The 23,578-nt window shown below is 37.7% G+C and overlaps 1 protein-coding gene and 2 long non-coding RNA genes across 4 annotated transcripts in view; 2 read left to right on the top strand and 1 right to left on the bottom strand.

The window, feature by feature from the left end:
- LOC139828841 (uncharacterized) overlaps nt 1–13,834 on the top strand; it is a 31,839-nt gene extending 18,005 nt beyond the window's left edge. The window contains exons 2-3 of the long non-coding RNA XR_011740864.1: nt 12,878–12,950; nt 13,746–13,834. This is a non-coding gene — a long non-coding RNA (uncharacterized lncRNA). The remainder of the gene's footprint in view (nt 1–12,877; nt 12,951–13,745) is intronic.
- Nucleotides 13,835–17,278: 3,444 nt separating this feature from the next.
- Nucleotides 17,279–21,969, top strand: LOC139828845 (uncharacterized). Its single transcript, XR_011740886.1, has 3 exons — nt 17,279–17,639; nt 20,605–20,773; nt 20,867–21,969. It is a non-coding gene; the product is annotated as an uncharacterized lncRNA (long non-coding RNA).
- The window catches only part of DACH2 (dachshund family transcription factor 2), a 253,762-nt gene continuing 249,784 nt past the window's right edge, over nt 19,601–23,578 (bottom strand). For both annotated transcript variants that reach the window (XM_065846925.2, XM_065846924.2), the window contains exon 12: nt 19,601–20,475. In XM_065846925.2, coding sequence (XP_065702997.1) covers nt 20,438–20,475 — 38 coding nt within the window. In that variant the 3' untranslated portion in view covers nt 19,601–20,437. The remainder of the gene's footprint in view (nt 20,476–23,578) is intronic.

Below are 23,578 nucleotides of genomic sequence, written 5' to 3' on the forward strand. Positions count from 1 at the left end.
GAATTGTGGGATGTATTTCGGTTTGCATTTATATTTTGCTTTGTCTCTGTAATGAACGCACTCATCAGTTAAAAGCAGGTACGTGGGTTCTGCTTTTTTCATTGGAAATTAACCTTCATAGAATTAGAGTCTATTTTTTACAGAACTAAACAATTTATTGGTTTTTTTTGCTTTTAAGTTAATAAACAGTTCTAAAGGCATAGATATTTTCTCCCCAAAATCATTGCTTATGATATAATAGATGGAATCTTACAGGTCATTTTAGTCATGCTAATGACTTCAAATGAAGGTTAGATGATAGCACAGATAGAGTTTTAATTAAGAGACTTGCTACTGTGATACAGTAACGTAAGTAGTGTCTCTTTCTAAATCAAGGAGAAGAATACTGAATACTGCCAGTGCAAAAACTGACAAGATATGGCTATTCTTGTGATTTTGCATTTTGGAAGTTTATGAGCCTGCAATTATTCTGCACCATTTTCTAAGATTCTAGCAAATAATCCTCTAAGCATGTTATCCTGAACAGGGAAATTGCTTACCAATATTTACAGTCATTAGCTTTACAAAGATCATGACAGTAGTAGAAAGATCAGAATTTTTTCCTGGACCTCCATGCTTAGAGGAGCTTCATGCTGAAGCCTGTATTAAATGAGGAATAAAATCATCCATATTTTTGAAAGTTCTAAATCTCCAGGTAGAACGCAGGGGACAAAGACAAATATTTGACTTATAGCTGCATTCTTCTACTGAGTAGACTTCAATATGCTTTGCTTTTTTTTTTTTTTTTTTGACTTGTGTAATTTAATAATGAAAACTACAGAGGTCAATGATTACGTTACCTGTTTCTCGGCTATAGCGAGTCGGCAGGCCATTTCTTAACCACTTGTGGTTTTCATCCTCCTTTTAGTATAATAGATTGTTTTGTCCACATTTGTTGTAGAGTGATGGTGTATTACTAGTCTACTGTGTATGTACATAGCTATAGATTAAAAAAAATTATAAAAAGACAGTACAAAAACCAACACCCTTCTCGACGTTTACAGTAGATCTCATAGCCGATACCATTATTGTAAGAAAAATATCAAGGCAAGATCCTATAAATGTCCAGTTTTTGGAAGTACTTGAGTACTCAGATACACTACTGTAAAGCACAGTTACCAAATACATATTTAAATGAAAGTAGAATTGCTTACATTGAATCAGCTCAGAAAATAAAATGTTGGTGAATAGTTGTCCTGCTGCAGCGTTTATGCATGCTAATTGTCTCAATAAACTTAGTTTATTTTAGTATAGAAACAATCCACAACATCTGCACGTTCCAAAACCAAGATAGAAATAACTTCTCTACTTTATGAAGTGTTTTCTATTTGTTGTTTTCTTGTCGCCATATACCTATATATGCATTTGCATATTTCTCCTGTATGAATCTAGAATACGTTATATTATACACCCTCACCACATGCTTCTCCAGTGTGCTTCAATGATTAACTCTACTAGAGACCTTTTCTGAAGAGCTGTTAGAACAACCAGCAGTACAAGGATACGTTCCCATTCTAGAGGAAAATAAAACCGACACTGCCATCAGAACAACTGCACCCAGCTGGTACTACTTCTTCCTCTGGTTTGAGGGAGTCCTGCTTTCCTCCCTGCCATCTCTTTTTGTTTCTTCTTTCACCAGTTTTACCTCATTTACAGCACTTCAAGCCCAGTTTTACTTACAAGTCATCCTGTGCTGCCTCTTGTGCCAGTCTATAGCCACCCTCTAACAAATCCACTTTTCAGATCTAGTTTCCTTTCAACTGAGTAGCTCCAAGCTCTCACCTCCTACCAGTCCTCTTTTATTTCACCAAACAAGCTCCACCCTTTCCTATAATCAGAGCCCAGTTTACGCCTTCAATTCCCGCTTCCCTTTTCTATTCACATGCTGATTTTCTTTCTGTATTTATTCGTGCTTCTCTTCACATTCAGGCCCAGATTTACAGGATTACTTAATCAAGTGTTTTCTGACCCTTCCTATTATTCTGCTTTTCACCCCTCTGCATTTGTAGCAGATCAGATGCCCTCCCCATTCAGAAACCGTGGCTATTAGTAATAGGGTCACTGATTCCAAAGGAAATCCAGGCTCCCTGTGCTTTTCTCCTCCAGCTGCTTCCACTCTTGCCTGGAGAAGCTTAGAGTAGTATTACACAAGGGATTATTCATAAATGTCAGCTTCTCAGAGATTTTCTGAGGATGAATAAGAATGTGCAGGGGAAATAATTAAAAAAAAATGTTAAGCTGTTTAGGTCACATTTTTATACAGATATACAGCTTCACATTAAATGTCCAAACTGAGTCAGATTGAGCTGGTATGTCAGCACAGCGTAACAGAGAATTCCTTAGGAAATTGCCAGGAGCTGCTGAGCCCATCATTGAGGTGTTCTGACAGGGCTGGGTAGTTGCTTGGAGAACAAGGACGTAACCGCATGGCAGGGATCATCCTTGGGCGCTCATGTGCTGTTGCCTGCACGCTTTCTACTCCTCACAGTTGAGCCCAACAGGTTCCTAAAACAGGTCTTTGCAATGGACTGTATGATGCAGATACATCTCCTTGCAGGCTTTGAATTTTGATCTTATAAATCTGTCAATACTATTTACTTCTTTAGGTAGTGACAGGCAATCACCTCAAGTCTGACAAATATTGAGTAATCTACTCAACCTCTTGCTGTTCAGAGGGAAGTTGACAAATCTTTTTTCTTGGCTATCCTGTTTGTAACAACTTTTTCGACCAAAGAACACACCTTTTCTTCAGACAGCAGAAATCTTCATCCCAAACTTCCTGTGACATTCAGCAAGTCAACCCATTTGCAGGAACCCTTACAGCAAGTGGCATAATTCCCATTTTTCTTTTCAAACAATTATTTTACATTCATCTTACAGCGAGAGAACAGCTATAAAACAGGTTTGGTACTTGAACATTATAATTTTGTACAACACCTTTGCTACATATCAATATAGTTGAAAAGTAGAGAAAGTGCCAAAACCAGCTGCTTTGATGTTAAGATAAAAACAGCAGGATAAGGAAAACACGTTTTATGTGATTTGGTAAGGAAGGGTAATAGGAGCTTCCTAGTGCCTGAAACAGGGGTTATCAAAAGGAGTGGAACGTGGGTAGTTTAGCCATTTTTCATTTTCATATCTGTGTTTTCCCAAGTTCGCTCTGTTTGGAAAAAGAAAGAAAACTTGTGGGTTCAAATATTCTTTTTCTGAATGCCTCTAGATGTGTACATGCGATGGCGTTCAGACTTCTACTACGTAGCATGTATTCGTTACTTTTCTTCACTTTAATACACAGTTTTAATACTATTTTAAATGAGAACAGTCCTCTCCTATCTAAATTATCTAAAGAAGAGAGGATGCTAGTGAGGTGGGAGCAATCTCTCCAGATACACGTTCATAGCATATATTGATTTCTAGTGTTTTATGGTAAGCAAAAGTTTAACAGCCATAATTTTATGAAAATGACAATTGAAGAGGACATCTGGTGAGAATTCATTTATGCCTTTTTACATTTTTAACAACCTGGCTATTTTTACTCTTCCCATCCTTTCAAAGGGAGTACAATGTAATGAAGCATGGAGCTGGAACTAGGCCACACCTCAGCTGGAAAATGTCAAATTCTATTATGCCATCCTCAAAAGCATAAATCATAGCTGCATGTTTTTAAAGGTATGAATGAGGGAGGGAACAATATGAAACATTTATCTGAATTCATGTAATATATTTATAATACAGAATGGGAGAGTGTGGGGTATTATTTATATAATATAGAAATATACCAAAATATTTAAAGGTTGAAATTTGTCATATGTGGTGTCTTCACCGAGGAATCCCTTTGAACATTGTTCACTTTTTTGCATTTAATTTTTCCAGGTCAGCTAACAAACTCAGTGCCAGAAACTACTAAATACTTTGTTGCTTGAAACCCTTATTTTATATATGAAATGGTTTTAGTGGTCTTATTTTTAAAAACCATACCTGACTAGTACAATATCCTGGGTGCTCCACATTTCAATTTTTTTTTTTTTTTAATATTAAATTGTACTTTTGGCACATTCTTTCCCACCTTTCATTGGTTAAATTATGTATGGGGAGAAAGTGTCTCTCTCTTTGGTAGAAGCAATACCATAGTTTAAATCTATTCAAAAAAGTTAATAACATCTAACAAACACTTAACAGCAAGGATGAAAGATTGTTAAGTAAAAGGCAAAGAGAATTTGCTGGACTCAATGACATATGTATCAACTAATACACATTATCTATATGAAATTTTAATTTTCTTCATTGAGAAGGCCATGCAGTTTTTTTACTACTCTTTTTGAGAAAGGTCTTCTATCAAATAATGTTAATGCTATTTAACTTTATTGTGTATCACTTTTCCAGCTTATATCGGAACAGTGTTATTGTGCAGTAGATATTTTAGTATCAGACATTTGCTATCTTATCTGCCATTCTATTCTCCTCCTGATTTAATCTCCCTGGCTTTAAATAGTCTGTCTGAAGTCAATGCAGAATGGATGGAAAGAGGAGCACTCAGCTAATTTAGAAGGAGGTTAAGAAGTTGTTCTTAAGAGTTATTCTGAAGAGTTCTTAAGCTATTCTTAGAAGTTAAGAACCTATTCTTAGGCTGAAGGGTGGCAAAAAGAAGTTGAAGATTTAAAGTTGAAGGCAAATATTGGAAGAATATTATGGTTTGTCATGTGTAGTATCAGCAGGGATTTCCTGTCCTTCCTGACCACATCTTCATGCATACAGCAGGTATCCATTCCAGTTTGGGTTACACAGATATGTGTGATAGTCGCTCTGTAAAACAGATGGGGATTCGATGTCACTTTAAACAAATGCTGAGGAATTTGTGGGGGGAAAAAAAAAAAAATACAAGTGAGGGCAATTCCCTGAGGAAGCTGACCCCCCCGAGATGTGCCCCTGCAGCAGGTGCTTCGGAAGGTAGAAGTCTGAGCCACCTTCTTCATTCTTCACTCTCTGCTGTGAAATCCACCCTGCCCATGCCAGGGAGCTCAGGCTGACTGAGAACCCTTTGAGAACCCTTTCCTTTGGCTCCAGGTGTTCCTCACCTCCTCACTGTGGCAGGCTAGGAGCAGTGTTCCCTGGTGCCGAGCACGCTCCTGGTGTCAGCACCTGCTTCTCAGGTCACAGCAGGGAGCAAGGTCCACCCCTACAGAAGGTAACCAGCATTCTGCTCAGCCAGCTTCAGCAGTCAGCAAAGTGTTAATGTTCAGTGCTCAGCCCTAGACAGGCATGCTACTGCTGATTCTCAGCCATCCTCTAACACTTAGTTTAGAACTCGGCAGAAACTGGGGTTTTTAGTGTTTGAGTAGACATTTGGCAACGTGCGAAGTGTCAGATGAGTACTGGTGAATTTGAGAACTAGGGTGAACATTTGTGTCAGGGAAGGAAAAAATCTTCACAGCAGAAAGCACTCTCTAACCTGAGACTGGAGGTACCTGAAATAAAGTAGCTTTAAACTAGTCTGTTCCAGTTACATTAAAAGCCAAATGCCTGCACTGCTGACACTTTACAGACTTGAGCAGCAAATGTTGAAATCTAGCTTCAAGAAACTAGTTGCACACTTGAGGCTTAATCGATATAAACCAAATATGGTAAAGGTTTAATCTGTGGTCTAAACTTAATATACAATGAGAGAACATGGCTGCAAAGTCTCATCTGAAAGCACCAGAATGGCAAGGGGACCAGTCCCTAAGTTTCATCAGAGCAGACTTCTCCACTGCTCTGGAAGTTCCTGCTCTGGAGTCACATCCTCTTGTCTGCCCGGGTGTCCAGTCTAACCCCACAGCTTCCAAGGTCAAAGGCAGGTGAGGGTCGTCCTGTGCTGCTCCCAGGTGCCGTCTCCATGCAAAGCCCCTACCCAGTGCCTTGTGCTGCAGAGAATGGCACAGGTCTAAGAACTCAGCTTTTTTTTTTTTTTTTGATGCCGTTGGGACATAGTCATTTCCCTATAGATTTTCATCTAAGTGATAAAAGACTTGGTAAATCTAAAATGTTATTCACTGGACTATTGTTATGGAATTTCTCTATTAGATTTATCACTGCTTCTATTAATTCCATTTAGTCTATTAATTTAGCCTCTATTAATTTATCACAGCTTTCTGGGTTGGGTTGTTTATTTTTTTCCCCTCATCTGCGAAGTGCTCGATGTTGACAGTGACGGAAACCTCACAGGAAGCATTGACAAGGTTTGAAAAATAATTCTGGAGCCCTTGTGTTGCTAAGGAAGTTTCATCAGTAGAACCAATGATTTGAGATTGTTTTCTCAGCAGTGCATGAGATAAATGAGAACTATTTCCAGATTCAGTAATTTTGAAAGCTGAAGGAAAGATCTTATCAGTTTGCTGGCCACCCTGAATAGAATACATCAAGAAAGATTAATAGGAAACAGGGATACCTGTTTTGCTTTATAGCAAAAAAAAAAACCCCAAAACAAAAACAAAACCAAAAAAACTTACAAAAGCTACAAAAGTATTTTAAGTAGCCAGTTTTATGTGCTTCATTTTGCATTAAATATAAGATCTAAGCATTATTTTATGTAACTAGTTTTTTGTTATATGCTGCTAGGATAAGCAAATTGGTTTATGGAAAGAAAAATAGGTGAAATATATTAAATCATAAAAAGAGGCCCTGTATAAGGTCTGAAATGCTGAAATATTTAGTGTTTGCTGGGGTATCTTCCAAATTTTTTCCCAGTGGGTAAAGGAATCTCTCAGGAAAACTTTATTTACACAATCTTAACCTGAGATGCAGCTGTATGAGATGTATAACAGATTTTTTTTTCCAATAGCTGCAAACTCTGACCATTTCAAGATTCACTATCTTCAAATATATGACAAATATATTTAGCAAACTGATAAATACAAAAAATGTGAACCCAAAAGCCTATGTCAAAATGCAAACAAATGTCAGCCTTTATTGGTAGAGGTTCTTCCATATCTATAACAAACTCTGGTTACATTTATTAGATATGAAGTATTCCACTTCCATAGGAGTAGGGTTGGGACCGTGGGGCAATAGTGGCAGGTGATATTTTACCGTAGCAGCAGCCTGCTTGAGCCATCCAAGGGGAATATATGACATGTATCTGTGTAGCTCAATTTAATGTGCCTGGTTAGACAAGCACAAACGTTCATGTGCAATACATTTGCAGCATGCAGATATTTGTGTCACAGTATATATTTGGAAGCTAACAGAAGTGTGTGAAATCTTTTAAATAGATCATTCAAATGTGTACTTTTTAAATAGAGAAAAAAAACAAATCTGCATTTTTTTTAAGAACAACAGTTGAACTAAGTTACCACTAAACAAAAGCATAGCTAGGTAATGACAGTTTGTGAATTATGAAATCTGTTCTTCAATGAAGAATCTCTAATTTTTATTAGAAATATAATATTTAATTTTCACTTCAGATCTTGTCTGTATACTGTACTATCAGTCGTCATCCTATTGCAACAGTAATTAATTTGGTGTGTTATTCAGCATTTAAAGATTATTAAAGTACATTTGACTGACCTACAAATAAAACCTCTCCAGGTTAAATGTGTTCCACTTGTATCATGTGGATCTGGTTTGGAGTTTTCTGGTGAAGGAAGGAGGGAGCTATCTTTTCCTTTGCCAATAAAAATAGATCACATCTATTTTTGGACTCTGAACACAATCTACGTTTCTAATTCTCAGACAGTGACTATGACTCCCTGAATGTATTTCTATAGTCTGAGCTTCAAGAACATAAAGATCCTGGCCAGCTCCTCAGCTGGTGTAAATCACAGCTCCTCTGATCTGGGTCTACCTGGCCTTGTGCGAGATCTCTCTTATGCTTTTAGACATTACTGTTTCTGATGTTTTGATTTTCCTTTGCTTTTTCTTACCTCTCTGGAATAATTTCAGACTATCAGTCAATGAATATCTGAGTTATTTTGGTGGCCATCTCATTTGTTATTGACATTTTTTCTTTTCCCCATGGGACAAAATACTGTAGGCTCTAAGCATCCATTTGCTTTTATATAGAATAGTTAATCTGATCAAAGCACTCCAAATGTGCTCTATGCAAGCAAATTCCTGTAAATCACAAAGCAGGACATAATCTGTGTGTGTCTTTAACTTTCTTTCTACTCCTATAGTGTTGGTGTGCTTTTCTCATACACATTTCTGTCATGTGGTGTCTGTTTCCATGTTTCAACATGTGTAACTTATTTCATATAAATGGACTTGGTGTATAAATTTTAGCATATATACGAGTCTACAGAAAACTGAATAGGAAGGTTGTGATAATCAACATGACAGTACATGGCTGTTTCCTCTTTTCAGTTGCAAAAGAAATGTCCAAATCTGCCATGTGTTGGAGCTGCAGCCAATCCTTGGCCAACAAATTTCAGTAGCTCCTTCCTATGGAAAAATTATCTCTGTGTGAGTGTGTGCACACATTGCGTACCTTGGAACCAGTCATTTTCTTTAGGCTCTATTGCATCCTGTTATGGGGAAGAGTCAACTTCGATTGTGTCTTGATGCAAAAAATACATGATTTTGGAAAAGTTTCAAGAGTAGTCACCAATGGATTACCAGGCAACACTTCCCTAAAGGCACGCAGCCTGCCCAGAAGATTTGAAGGTTTTGATAAATCCACCATACATGAAGAAATCTACCAACTTTATTACATTCTCCCAAGAATTTGCCTTTTCCTCTGCAATAGTAAGATTAAAGTGAAATTTAATTACTATTGTTAAAAGATTGTAGCACACCTCTCTTTTATGAGTGTGTAGTTTTGTTTTATGGGTGTATACCTTGGGGTACGTATAAATTTCTAACCATCCTCTTTTATTTCTCTTCCCAATCCTACATGCAGTCTTTTCATTAGCTTGTTGGGGGGTGTCCCCTGGATCTTTTTTTGTCAATTATCATTATATAAAGAAAAATTATTGTGAAGTAAGAAGTGGGTGCCTTTAAAACAGTAACAATAAATCATTTGAAGTCCATTAGTTTTCTGCTCAGGCTGCTAGAAGAATAGTTTTAATGGATCTACATACAAGAGAGCTTTTCTGTCTTTCTTAAGCTTTCTTGTCTGGCAGAGCATCGCATCATTTGGAACAAGCCCTGTGCAGTGGGTAGACTTTCTCTGCTGAAACGATCCTGATTTCTGACAAGGAGTGCTTTGACTGGAGGTGGGAGTTTATCTTCTCTATAAGTGTTTCTTGATACATATTTTGAGACACAAAGCCTAAGAATACAGCACAGAATGTGATAATGCAGAATACAGAAAAAAAGCTGTTGATTACCATTTGTATTTTTAGTCTCCTCATTTCAGGAGAATGCCAAAAGCAAGCTTCAGCAGTCATATCCAGCTGTATTATTCCTCATGTCAGTATAAAATAGTAAGACATTTTCACAAACTAGATTTAGAATCATAGTTTATATTGCTGCATAAAATTGCTAAAATTGTATAGAAATCTGTATTGTGGATCATAAGTTAATGTAAAAACTCCAAGCTATTTTTTTTCACTTTGTCTGTTTAAGCTACTGGGCAAGTTGTCGCATGAATAAATATATTTTCTTCCTCTGAAACTGTGTAATATTAAATGCTGTGTTGTTGGCATAAAATATAAGTTGATCAGACAGACAAAGATTATTATTCTGACAACAGTGTACACAGGGGTATCGTTGTACATTGAATTTCAGTGTGTAATATGGTATAAATCTTCATGAGAGGCTCAACTTTTATTGGCTGCACAGAAGGTGCTTTTCCTTATTAAATACAGGAGATGGTCCCAAGGGATTTTTTTAAAATATCTTTATCCATTTTTTTCATCTAGTCTCTGGGCCCTGGGAGGCTGACAAATACAGCCGGGTAAGCATTTCTCTTTTGGATGTCTGGCTACAGATACAGTTGTGCTTGAGCACTGGATCCCCTGTAATGTTTTGCCTCAGCAGAACCCATCAGCTCCCACACAAGCTCCACCTTTCCCATTCAATAAATGGTTGTGTGTGTGCCCTGTCTGTAGCCTGTAGGACAAAAAAATGTCTTTATTCTGTGAAATATTATCAATGAAAGACTAAAATGACAGTAGTTTGGATTTTGCACTTCTGTTGTTTCTTACTGTCACTGATTATTGTCATCTTCTCATCACAAACGATGAGGATTTTCAGGGCATGGGGACACTGAGTCCCACTTCTGGGCACTGCACAAAATGAAGGGACAAGGGCAGAGAGTGTTTAAACCACATGGATTATTTTCCTGACCAATGCAGATACAGAATCTCTTTATTGGACAGAAATAATTAGGAGATTTTTGTCAACTGTCGTCAGGAGAGTCAGCCCACCCACCTAAATCAGAAAGACCAAGGAGGTCATGGAACAAAAAGGCAATTTAAACTCGCCATTGTTTCCCAACCTGATTGTGGACTATGGGGTTTATATTTATCCAATCTGCTTGTTGGTTCAGTTTTGGTTACCCTGTTGCATCTTGGCATTTCTTAGTTCTTTTGTGTGTTCACAAATTTTGTACATCTGCACTTTTTTACTTCCCAAAAAGTGTAGGTTCTAATACATCAGGGGTTTGTACACATGCTTATGCCTTTGTTTTGGATAGACCCATTCTGACAAATAGGCATCTTGATTGTACGTGCTTAGGTGTTCAGATAGATTATAATTTTAGTGAGACTGTCTAAAATCTGTGTGCTGTATGTAGATAAGAATAGATCCCTGTGGTGGTCAACCTAGTCCACTTTCACAAAGATATTAGCAGTGCCATGCCAACTAGTGAAGCGGCCGCTTTTCAAACAAGTTTGAAATAAGACATGATACGCGGGTGAATCCAGTGTAAAACCTTGTGTAACAGAAAGCATGCTAAGTTGTTTGGCCAAGCTAACAGGAACTGCTAAGGACAATAATATACAAACTGTAACTCCTTGCTCCAGTTAATACTCAATAAAATACCTATGCAGCACATGAACAATAACAGAACTGCAAAAAGGCTGAACTTTGAATTTCAGCTGTTTCTGGAAATTATAGTTACTGTAACCTAAGAGACTGCTTCAGTAACAGTATTGCCTTCTCTGAATTTTCATTCTCTGCTTGGATTTTTGCAAAACCATCCAAGTAGGCTTCACCACATGCATTTGTTGCATTCTCCGTACCCCACGGGAAGGACAGTGCAGCCAGCAGAAGTCATGAGAATTAAAGGGGAGCATTTCTTGTGCAAACACTGATCCAACTGGAATGCTTCAAGAATTTGATCCAAGGAGAAATGATCACTGAGGCTGCTCTCCTTCAGGGTGTCTGTAATTCAGAATAATAGCTCTTGAGTTATTAGCTGGTTATGTTTGACATTCATCTTCTGAAGTTACTGCCAAAGGCATATAGGCGGAATAAAGTATAATACCACATTGATAAATATGTGTCATTTCTGCCTGCCTTCCCTCAGAATTGTATAAAATGGTAAGGCATAATTGGATAATAATGTGGACCTCTGTCTCATGAATTCTCAGTCATTTCTTTTCCAGATTGCGGAGTCTTGATTTATTTAGCTGTTCCTTACACAGATTATTCAGTGCAACTTCAAAAGCTTAACTTTAAAAGTGCGTTCTTCTAGCGCTAAATGATGCAAAAGTTTTGGACTGAGGATCTGCAGTGTTACAGAGCCAACTGTATTTGGAATTCCAGGGAAGGTTCTGTGTGTCAAACACCTGATTTTGGTGAGAAAGACCCTGACCTAAGTAAGCTCTAAGTAAGAAGAAAAGCAGGCTTAAAAGCAAAGGATCCTCTGCGGTGCTTCCAAATGTTCAGCACTAGTTTATCACTGGATTAGACTTCATAAGAAATAAGTAGGAAATTGTGCAAAATTCAGGTTTATTGCCCTATTAGAAGTTAAATAAGTTTTAGGAGCAAAAAGAATAGTTAAAAAACAAAACAAAATGACAACAAAAACAGACAAACAAAACCAAAATAAACAACCTCAAACTCTGGAAGTCTTTCCAACATTACTTCTAGCTCTGTGTAAATCAGAGAGATATATGCATATGCCCATGAATTGTTTAATGGTAGAAATGTCTTTTTTTTTTCCTGTATAGCAGATGCACAAATGGATGGGGAATGTTTTATAACTTGGGCTTTTAAATAATATATAAATGGCTTGCATTCTTCATTTGAGACATCTTGATTTTTGCATACTGTGTAATACTGAAGTATACAAATATTTTTTTTAGAAATAATTATTTTTTTTCCTTTTTAAAAAGAATATAAAACCTCAATATGATAAAACATCACAGTCAGTTTCTAAATACTTTGCATCTTAATATAGTTGAAGTTAAGGCAGTAATTTCTGAGTTTTTCCCTTGAGCTGCATCGTTCTTTTCATATGTAATTATTCTCTGAGTGCATTAGATAATGCTATGGTTCCCACAGCTGTATACACATCTATAAATCATTAATGAGGCAGTTAACTGAAACAAAACTATAAAAGATTTGCATTACCCGGCAGAACTCAGCCTTAATTGACTTCCAGTTATTTACAATTAATTTTTCCATTTGGAATAATGATTGCAAGCAACTCAGGGTTGTTTTATTACTCAGGAATTAGATGCTGACTATTCATCAAAAGTTTTTACAGCAGGACCCTGTCAGTGGACAGTAATAAGCTTGAGGTAATCTTATTTTTACACACACATATACACATACATCCCCCCATATTGGTGGAGGAGATGGGGTGGGAGGAAGCACTTGTAGTAAAATGGGGACTCGAAGCACTAACTTTGTTTTTTTTCTTCTTTTTATTGCATACCTAAGTTTAGCAACAATTAATTTCCTTTCTTTACAGCATCTAGCTGAAAGGCAACACAGTGAATAGAGCTGGCTACAGTTCCAGGTGGAATAATCTGTATGCATGAAGTGTGAGTAAATATTTATTTCTATCTTTCTATCTTACAAGATTGTAAGATAGAAACCAGTGAATAAAGGATGCAAAGGCTGACAGGTAAATATTAATCCATTATGCTATTAAAAAAAATACTTTTATAGGAAGATAGCACACAAAGTAAATCCTCATTAACTTGTGATGGTTTGAGAGAGCCCCAGGACTGCAGGCTGTGCATCAGGCTCTGGACATGCACAGCTAAAGATCTGCTCCCTCTGCCACGGGAGCATAGCTCTCACAGGCGTTAATGGGCTGAGGATGTGTTCATCAGGAAGGGACGTCATGGCCAAGTTCCTAATAAAACATAAGTCAAAACTAACCAGAGCCCATTTGCATCAGGCAGTGTTATCTTCCTTATCTTTCAATCTTCAGTTTTCAAAATGCCTAAGTAGCCGGATCACATCAGTAGTAACTCCTGGTCAATTTTCCGTTTCTAAATCACAGCTATAAAATAAGTAAAATCTTATGTATTGGGGTGCATCATACTGGAACCACTGCCATTGGAAATCAAGCCTTCCCTGAGGCTGAGCAAATGATACTTTTAATTATTTCCCCTTGCTACCCTTATTGGGTACAAGATACATGTTTGGTTTTAAAAATGTTACAAAATGGGTTACAAAGTAAATATTTGGGGTTGTTTCTTTCTCTTCCACTCAGATACAGCTGTAGTGCTGAGGAAGTGAAAATACCTGCTTTTTATTTCTAGTTTCAAAATAAATAATTCTGTTGTCCTTTGACTTACATTTAAGACTGTTTCTTTCTTTTTGTGAAGATTGACTAGGTATGCCACTCCGAGTGAGGAACCGAGAGTCAAACCAGCGTCGTGAACACAGGAAAGGGCAGTGGCAATGAGCATGAGGATCTTTGGTTTCTTGGGAGGCTGTGTCGACCAGAAGACTTACACTGGTAAATATTTGATTGAGTTTGATTCATGCTGATGGTAAAACTGATGGTTGCTCTCTGCCCCTTATCGATGGGTGCCAGAGAAAGGCCACTATAACTGATCTTGGAAACATGGACTCCGTGACAATCAAACACCTGTAACCTTGAAAATCTTGCAATCTAGTGTTGAAGTGATTTTTTTCCAGGTTACTTTCTGCTGGATTGTGTGATGTAAAGTAACGTGACAAGACCAGATGTGGGTCAGTCCGTCTGCCAGTAATTCAGAGCTTGGCAAATGGGTCCTCCCTCCTCACCAGCCCGTGAACTTCACAGGTACTGAACTGCTTCATGCGACACTTGCCGCATCATTTTAGCTGGAAAAGCTACTGCGATGTGTGAAATCTGAGAGGCCTGTTTGAAATTGGGCTGGTACCAGATGAGCAAACTGTATTACTGTTCTCGTTAAGACATCACATGCTGTTCAACGCATAACATTGGCAATTGCATTTCAAATAATTACGTACCTGACAAATTGTATAGCGTAATCTTTTCATGGTCTTCATGATCCTTCTTATTGGACTTGATTTCCTGGGGTGTAGAAGGATCTTTTATTCTTTCTAGAAACTCATAGCTCCAGTGACATTTTATGCACACAGGTGATATTGCTGGCATTGACTTCCCCTCCACCCCACTGGGTGCAAGTATTTTAATAATTCTAAAACTGAGAATTCCACCACATTCCAGAATATGTTAAACTGATCCACCCCTTCTTTCTTACATGGGTTCTGGACAATCTGTTCCTGCATGTCTTCAAAACCATGAAAAAGAAATTTCGTGGCTTCGGAGTTTCCTGAGGGTTTCCTTTGAAGAAGCCCAACTTCATTTCAGCGAAAACAGAACTTTCATTTGGTGAAAATTTCTGTTTATTTGAGAAACTCTTCACTATCAAAAATATGCAATTTACTTACCAGCTCTGTTATAAATCAAGAGTCTTAGTCCTGCAGCGTTTCTCATCACAACAGCAGACTTCTCATTTTTCTGTGACCCCTCGCAGTATTACGAGTGTGGCCTGGTTTTGATTTGCTTTCAGAACCAGGGTCTGTGAAATCAGGTCTGTGAATTAAACACAACTGCTTTTCTCTTTTTCCTTTTATTTTTTTCCAAGTTAGTATGAGCTGAACATAATAAATATTAGAGGAAATAAAGAATTACAATCTGGGTGTAAGGAATTCATTTTTTCCTTTGGAATGGAATCTCAGTATTAAACTACCAGGAAAAAGCAATGAAAGGAATCAGTGGTTTTTCCACTGCTTTGCACATTGTAGAGTCATTTCAACATGTGTAATATAGGTGTCAAATGCTAATAAATCAGCTGTCAAATGCTATCAAATACTTACTTTGCCCAGGTGTAAATGGCTCCATAAAATGCAGAGCACTGATCTGACACCAAAAATCTCTGAGTACCGTTTCTGTCTTCACCAGTTTTATAGAACTATTAAAAAAAGGTCCAATAGGGAGTTTATTACTTGTTATTTAAGCTACTAGCATTTTTTTGTCTGTTTTCTTACTTTTTGGGATGTGGTTCCCCTCTGCCCCTCCCCCCCTTCTGTTGATACCAAGGGAGAGAATGCAACAATTTATATGGAATTGCTTTGGACTGGTCTAGAAAGAAAAATATTATGTTTCATAATAATGTTGTGAACGATGAAGCATTTTTCCTGCCAAAACATCTCTGTAAGTGCCCCAGCACCATCAACTGATGGCAGCACAGCCCTGGGAATAAACAGACTTTCAGCTAATGGTAGGAATCCTCGGGGGAAACAAGAAACAGGTATTTCTTCCTGATACAGAATGAAACATGATTAAAGTTAAATCCAAATCCTACTGGCACTGGAGCGAATTAAAGTTTATTTATCATTCCTGTTCATTCTTTTCCCCTCTTTTTAGCTAATTCATCTTGTTTCATTTAATGGCAATGTTTTTTTTCCTTGCAATCTGGCCACTTTGGTGGAAATGGGGCCGGTTTATTTTAGGCACGTGGCCTTTTGGTAATAAGGTTAAAGCTGCAGACAAAGTCCAGATCCTAAAAAGAGAACTACGCAGGCACTCACTCCATGCTTGTGTTCGGCCCTCCATAGGAAGGGATCAATGTACGATGACCCAAACCACTTCTGTGCCTCTCCAGCAGGAAAATCCAAAAGGCGTCTGCTCCCCGGTGCCGTCTGTACATCCATGCGATGCTGTGACACTCCACTGCTCTATGCATAAGATGTACATAAGACTTTATACTTCGAAAGCACTCTTAATAACCTTAGTATAAGACGTATTGCAATGTCTATTATGAAAGAAGCGTGATGCAAATTTTATTATGATGAAACCATGTTTTCACTCAACAATTCAAAATAAGTCTCTATCCATTTTCTTATTCCAGAATTTCTCGTGAAAAATGAATACGTCTGTCTCATGGTTGGCTGACTGAAGCACACAATGATGAAGTAGAGCTGGGACAGTTTTCAGTATGAACTTGCTGCTTCTCTGGCTGTTGCATCTCCAGCAACCCTCTGACTGCCCAAAGTTTATTCCAGAGTATGGAGCACTTATTCTGTTATCAGGAGCAACAGGCGTACGTATGGTCTAACCCATCCGAGATGGTTGTTTTTAAATACAATGACTTTAACCACAGCAGCTGTCCCAGCTGAGCGGGCATCGAGCTGGATCGCTCTTAGAGGGAAGATCTGCAGTTCCCAGCAGATCCACCGCCCGTGGGAAGTGCACACAGAGGTGGGCAATTCTGTTTTAGGGACAGCAAAAACTTGTCCTTTCCCCACAGGGTAACCCCTCTTGTAGACAGCCAAAGCAGAAAACTCTTATATAACGAAAGGGGTCTGCTACTCAGTGAACACAATTTCAATTGCATTTTTGAAAAAGCAGGGCATAGCCAAATGTCTTTTTAAAAATTTTAAATATTATAAAAGATCCAATCTGTTAAGAATCAGTTATCATGAGGGCATTTTAATACATGGTGCTGTATTTACTTTTATAATTTTTTATTATGATGACAGAATCAGATAATGAATATAAAGTAAAATCTTACTGTATTTCTAACTGGGATTCAGAATAATGGGTGCTCTTCTTTATTTTACAAAATAAGCTCCAAGAAGATATTTTTTTTCCCCCTACTTAGGTTCCCACACTCCAACATTCACGCAAAGGATGTTCAGGTACCATGTCAGCTGGCCGACAACAGCAATGGATGATGGTCTAATGGAAAGGGAGAAAACTGCAGCGTTTGTGCTGTGCTAGGACTGAATCGGCTCATTTCAATTGATTTCTTTGATGTACAAATATAAAACTGTAGTATCTCATAATCTATCTATAAAGTCATAATTTATAAAATACTTTTTTTCTTCCCTTTCATCCCAACTTCAAATCATCAAAGACACCCTTATTTGCAGACAGAACTAAAGTCAAAATGTTTATTAACAGTGATTTTTCCAAGTGCCTAAGCATTTGTAATAAGTATAACAAATGACAACAGCACATGACCTGGCTTTAAAAAGCCCTTGCTAAGTGATTTTCCCTCTCTCTCACGCCTCACCCCAGCAAGGAAGAAGCAGCGGGACAGCGGGAATTCTTTGTACCAGGGTTGCTGCCAAAGGTGACAGATCCTCGGCTGGGGCTGGCAAGGCCGAGTTCCCTGTTTAGGCCAAATCTGCGCACACAGAGCCACGGGAGGAGCGGTGGAGATCGACTGAGGCCAGGAAGGAAATTCGTAACAACTCAGGTTAGCCCACGTTTTTGTCATGTTACCAAAAATATTCTGTAAATAAATATACTAATGGGCCGCTTACTTGTTGACAGCAATTACTTAAACCAGCATTCAGCTTTTAATGCACAGCCACGCATTTCTGAAGGAGAGTGCTCTCGCTGTGTGTAAGTATAGATCCAGATTTTAAATTGAGATTGGTCACTATTGATTCTGTTGGAGTTTATTATGATAGCAGTCTGCATTACACCAGATTCATAAAACTGCTGAAATAGACTGTCCATTAACTTGCCTGCATTTAGCCAAGATCACCTTGTGTCTGGCGACCACCAGCGTTATTGGCATCGCGCCATTTCAGAGGCAGGTTACAAACCGGGAGACGCTTTGTAGGAAACTGCACCCCAACCTCGGCCGTGTCCCCCCTGCAAACCCCATCCCCTGGCCATGTCTGAACGGGCTGTCCCTGTCCCTCTGCTCTGCTGCCGTCAGGAGGTGCTGAGCACACAGTTGCAGGGTTCTGCTCCTCTCCTTCTGGGTTTAATACCTTTCTCCACCAGAAAGTGTGAGTTACAAGTGTGCTCGTTAGGTTGAGCTGACACATAAAAACCTCAGTGTCTTGGTTTGTCAATATTTATCAGGAGCTGCCTAATAAGGATTTAACAACAGATTCACTCTCTGAAGTTTATCAGTTTCCTAAATCTCATTTGCCAGTACTTTGACATTTAAAATTATTCTGGGAAGGGCAAATTAGAAATCAATGATGTACTCATCAACCCAGTCACTATCAATGCAGCCCTAAGAAATGTAAATCAGTTGTTGAGGAAAAAAAAACACCAAACAAAACATGCTAAAATTGCCTTTAGGGAGACTAAAGAAAACTGCTACCCTTTCAAAGACTAAAATATTTAGTTAAAGTCTTTTTGAAATGCACGATGCTGAGTAACTCATCAAAGAGCTCTCTTCAAAAGCTGCAGTTCATAGAAGTGATACCAGAGTTGGTTCAATCAGTCAGAAATCCCAAGGACTGTTTCAAGTCCTTTTTAAAAATAAGATTTAGAAATAAGTTCCAACACTTATTTCAGAGCATCCCAATGGAGCAGCAAGTAAAGTTAATAAATAGCCAACGGTAGAAGTTAAGCTCAGGTGCTGCAGTGTTTTACACATGTGAGCTTTTGTTAGAGTGCAGGAGGACTCACAATTTCTTTGCACCACTCCGTTTTTGATTGTTTGATCAATGGCAGTGGGATCAATGCAGTTACTAGAAAGCTTGAATAGAAACTATATGGAATAAACCATGTTTGCACACTGAAGGACTATTCTGATAATTAATGTGACCATGGGTAGCACAGAGGCCAACACGTTTTCTTGACCTGACACCTGGATATGCTAAAAGATTTCTTTCAGGAACAAAAAATCAGATGATTCTTTTCTGCTGTACTCCATAGCATAGTTGGAAGGTATACTTCAGAAATCAGTAAAAGTCTCTTCACCAGAAAGAAAAGCTAGTGATAAAAATAAATTAAATTTTGAACACTTAACATATAGATAATGGTATAAAGGATCATAGGAAATCTATTCCCCATAGATCTATTTAAAGGAGGTTCTTTTGTTTGTTTTTGACAGTGATTTAATTCAGAGTATGTGTGTGTAAACATAAGGATGTGTAAAGAAACAGGAGTTCGTGAGTACACAAACATTGTGCCTTTGGCCCATGAATGAAAGTAAAGAATGAACAGGTGATGACTTAATTCTACATGACTCAAACCAGCTTTCAGTCATGTATTTTGGAACGGAATGTTGCAATTCTGTAGTTCAGAATTTGGAACATACAATCATTAGGAAAATGTTTAACACCAACCCACCCTCTTTATTAAGTAATTTCTTCAAGTATTTTTAATAGTGCAAAATATTGTTTTGCATTAGTACAACAACTATGGGAATTCACAGTAAAAAAAAAAAATCTTAAAAGATTTCCAAAGTCAAACAAAAAAATTTTAATACTGTATTTTTAGCAAGAACATTTTTAACAAAGAATGTGTACTTTAACTTAATATGGTACAACAGAGAAACCATACTTAAAAGTTTCCATTATCTAACACTCTACTGCATATTCAGTTTTTCATTTTAAAAGACCAAAAGCCAAGCTGAACTGAGCATAAAAAAAGCATCAATTATAATCCTCATATTACGTCAGCTGTTAGGGTTTAGCTCACACTTTTGAATTGGTCATCTAATGAAAGGACAATTTTTACATCATTCTTTTAAAAAATGTACACACATTTCTTTTTAAAACGTAATATATATCGAGTATCTGCTTCAGTAAACAAAGCTTAATTTATAAACACAATCGAAACAGCTCCATGTTGAACAGTTTCAGTGATAAACTGGACTTGTATGATGTACAGCCAGTGAGGACCTTTGTGGCTTAAAATCATTGTGCCATTGCTATACAGTAATAGCTACCTCCACAGGGAAAAAAAAAGTTCATTTTTTGGGGGGGAGAGGGGAGTAATTCCTGTGTGTGCTTAAAAATACTAAAACTCCTTTCTATCTCCGGGGACCTAAAAATGATCTGTTGCAACAGGCTTGGTTTGGTATGGTAAGCTTGTAAAAAGTCTCAATATTTCTTAATGACAATACGGCAGTTTTCGATGCAGCAACAGTAAATTGCTTGAAATTGTCCTTCAAGTTTCATGCTACAAATCCTGTTCTTCACACAGTACTGAAGGCATCAAAGGTTGGAAGGGACGTATTTCATGAACTATATAGTCTTCAAATAGTGATCATTATACATTTTTCAACAATAGGTGTTTCCTTCAGTACATAATAGTAGGTTTGATGTACGTTCTGTTTTCTGGAGGGGAAAAAAAAAAAAAGATAAGAAAATAGGTCATTTACGCAATTACATGTTTTATAATTAATTGAAACTCAGGTGGGTTTCCTATTTGTCTGTGGATTTTTAATTTATTTTCTTTTTCTCAAGCCAAATTACCAGCCCTACAATTGATACAAACTGTCCAGCACAGGAGATCGCTTTACGGAGGAAAAAGCGCTGCAGAGCCCTCGAGAGGTGAATGTAGCCCAGAAATGAACCGGTCCCAGAGCACGAACCGCTTTCCAACCCGGTGCTTCGGGGCTGGGCACTCAGCCGGGTGAGCAGAGCCTGCAAATACTCAGATTTGGATTTTCTTCCTTTATGGCATTTGCTTTTTAACTGAACACTTGTTTTCCTGCTTTTTTTCCAGAAGGCAGCCCGTGTTGCATCGCACGCCTCTGTGAGACTGGGAAGGGAACACGGCGTCACAACACACCATTACCACTGGCACAAAACCTTCCAGGAACAGTGTGTTAAAACAAAATTGCATTAAAAACAGTAATAGAAGTAAATCAATATATGTTCTTGGAAAACTATTATTTCCTTCAGAAACCACCACATTTCTTTTAAAATTATTTTTCTTTATTTAGGGAAACGAGTAGTAAGCCACTTATTTCCTTCATAAAAATATTCCTAGTTATAGTACCTATCAACTGTGATTTTTCACATTAGGCAAGTTTAAGCCAGAGAATAAATAAATATTAAAATGCCCACAGAAACTAAAGATAACAAGAATCCATATTCTTGTTCATTATACAATGAATCATGAATTCACCCAGCTAAGCACACAAGTACTGATCTTGGAGATGATAGCAAAATGATAATATTGAGAAGCATTTTGTATAATGTTGACATCTCCCCCATTCCTGTTTTGCATATGCCAATACCAAACACTCATAAGGAAAGAACAAGTATTGACCTGCTAACTGACGTTGATCCTTGGAGCAATCTCAAAGTTTGCCACATTTCAATTTCAAAATGCATTTCAGCTATAATATGAGTGATTTATCATTTAGCAGTAGCTGTCAAAGTAACCTCCTAGATAAAACAAAAACATCTGGAACCATAAACAGAGAAGAGCAGTAGCTGAATTTTAATCCAAATCCGACATGTTCACTTCATTAGGAACAGGAAACAGCTAATTAGTAATTGAATTTTTCATGGTTTTAAGGAGGCTCAGACTCTCCAAACAGAGCTGATTTAATACATATTTTGGATACAAACAAGAAAAAAGATCAGAAGAGCCAGGGACGTAACATCTCTGGAGGAAAGTTTGGGGACATGGGAACCCCCAAAGAAGTGACTAAAATTAGTTTCAGACCTTTGGCCAATTAAAATTATTGTCTTAGACTTTGTGGGGCAAACGTTACATCCTGAGGAGGGGGCAAGTAGAAACAGAAATACTGAACACTGTGGTTTGCTTTTTCTACTTCTCCATCAGATTACTAGGAAGTTGCATGTGATATCTTCCTATCGCAGGCTGTAGGCGATTTAGCCGACATTGAATTTGTACTTCTGGAAAAGGCAAGCCACTGACAGAATGTGCATGTCAGCACCACTGCCTTCAAAAAATCATATACATATATAGTGGCTGATGGACACTATGTAAACTTGGAGTTATGTTTTGATTTTTCCTTCCTATTCCCCTTGTTTCCCAAGGAAAGTTCAATGGAGGACTATGGAATACTTGCAGGAGAGAAAGTAAATGCCAAAGCTCAAGCACAGTGCAGCCACGCAGGAGATATTATTGATCAGTAAACCTAGTTAAATATTTCCTTTTTTTATAAAGCTCTCAATTGTTCCCCAGAAATTAAAATACTTTTTTTGTTGCTATGCAATAAACTTAACTCCATGGCATTGACCCCATCATGCAGCAACTACCTGTGAGGAATTAAAGCATCAGGAGCATCTGTACCACCACTTACACATGAGAGACAACACGATGTTGTCAAATTCATCTTTTTGAAGAACATTCAGCATCTCCTCAGTGTAGCTGACGGTAAGTAACATACCATTTTATAGCATTTTACTGTATTCTATTGCAAAGATTTGAATAAATCTGTGTGCAATAAATGTATTCTTTTATTAGGTTTATCCCTTAATCAACTATTCATTTATGTGGGCTTCACTCTATTAAAAAATGAAATTATACAAAGGTGAGCAAAAGCGCAGATTTACAGTAGTTTAAAGCCTAATCTCATTCTCTAGAGGTAATATTGACAATATAAAAACTGTATAAATGATATTCCCTAACACTAAAATATGCTTATGAGCCCCCTGTGCATGTTACACTGGTTTACAACCTACAGTGAAATGCATGACTGGCTTAATAAGCAAGACATTTAGAAAGGATTTTTTTTTTTTCCCCTCCACAATGGATAACACAAGTGGAGATCTCACCATTTCTCCGGGAGCCAGAGCCTATGTTAATAATTGTAATTTTCCCTCAGGATGGTGCTGTCTTCCCTACATTGTTAGTCCAGGGGATACATTAATCTCTTGCACTCTTTTAGCAACAATATCATCATTCGTCTTTTTCTTTCAAGGTTTTAATGTGTGTATAAAGGACAAATCCAAAAGCAATAAGTATCATCTGCATGTTTATTCACTTCTTTTTTTCCAGCCTATTCAGCATCTCTGAATTTTCTGTATCTTTTGTGAGGCTTTGTTTGTAATATCTTTAAGTCAGTAATTCAGCTGTATTTCCATAAAACTACTTTAAACCAAAATTTCCACGTGTACCCTCACAACTCACATAAAGAAATGTGCCTTGGTAATGCTGGTGTGCAAATCCAGCTACAGCTTGGGTTTGCTCAGGTGACTTCAGCACAGTGTGAGCTGGAGGGGAAAGTCATTAGAGGAAGGAAATTTGGAATCTGCTACATAATGAGAAAACAAAGATAAATTTGTTCTATTGGTACGTGTAAATTATTCATGCAATTTAAAAAATAAACCCCAGCACTACATAGTGCAGAGAGTATGGGCAGCAGAGATGAATTAATAAACTGGAAAATCCCACTTTGCCAATTTGTATGAAGGAGGAGTTGCTGAACTCAAGGTGAGGCAGAGCCGAGCAGCCAGA

Source organism: Patagioenas fasciata, chromosome 11 (assembly GCF_037038585.1).
Source record: "Patagioenas fasciata isolate bPatFas1 chromosome 11, bPatFas1.hap1, whole genome shotgun sequence".
NCBI lineage: Eukaryota > Metazoa > Chordata > Aves > Columbiformes > Columbidae > Patagioenas > Patagioenas fasciata.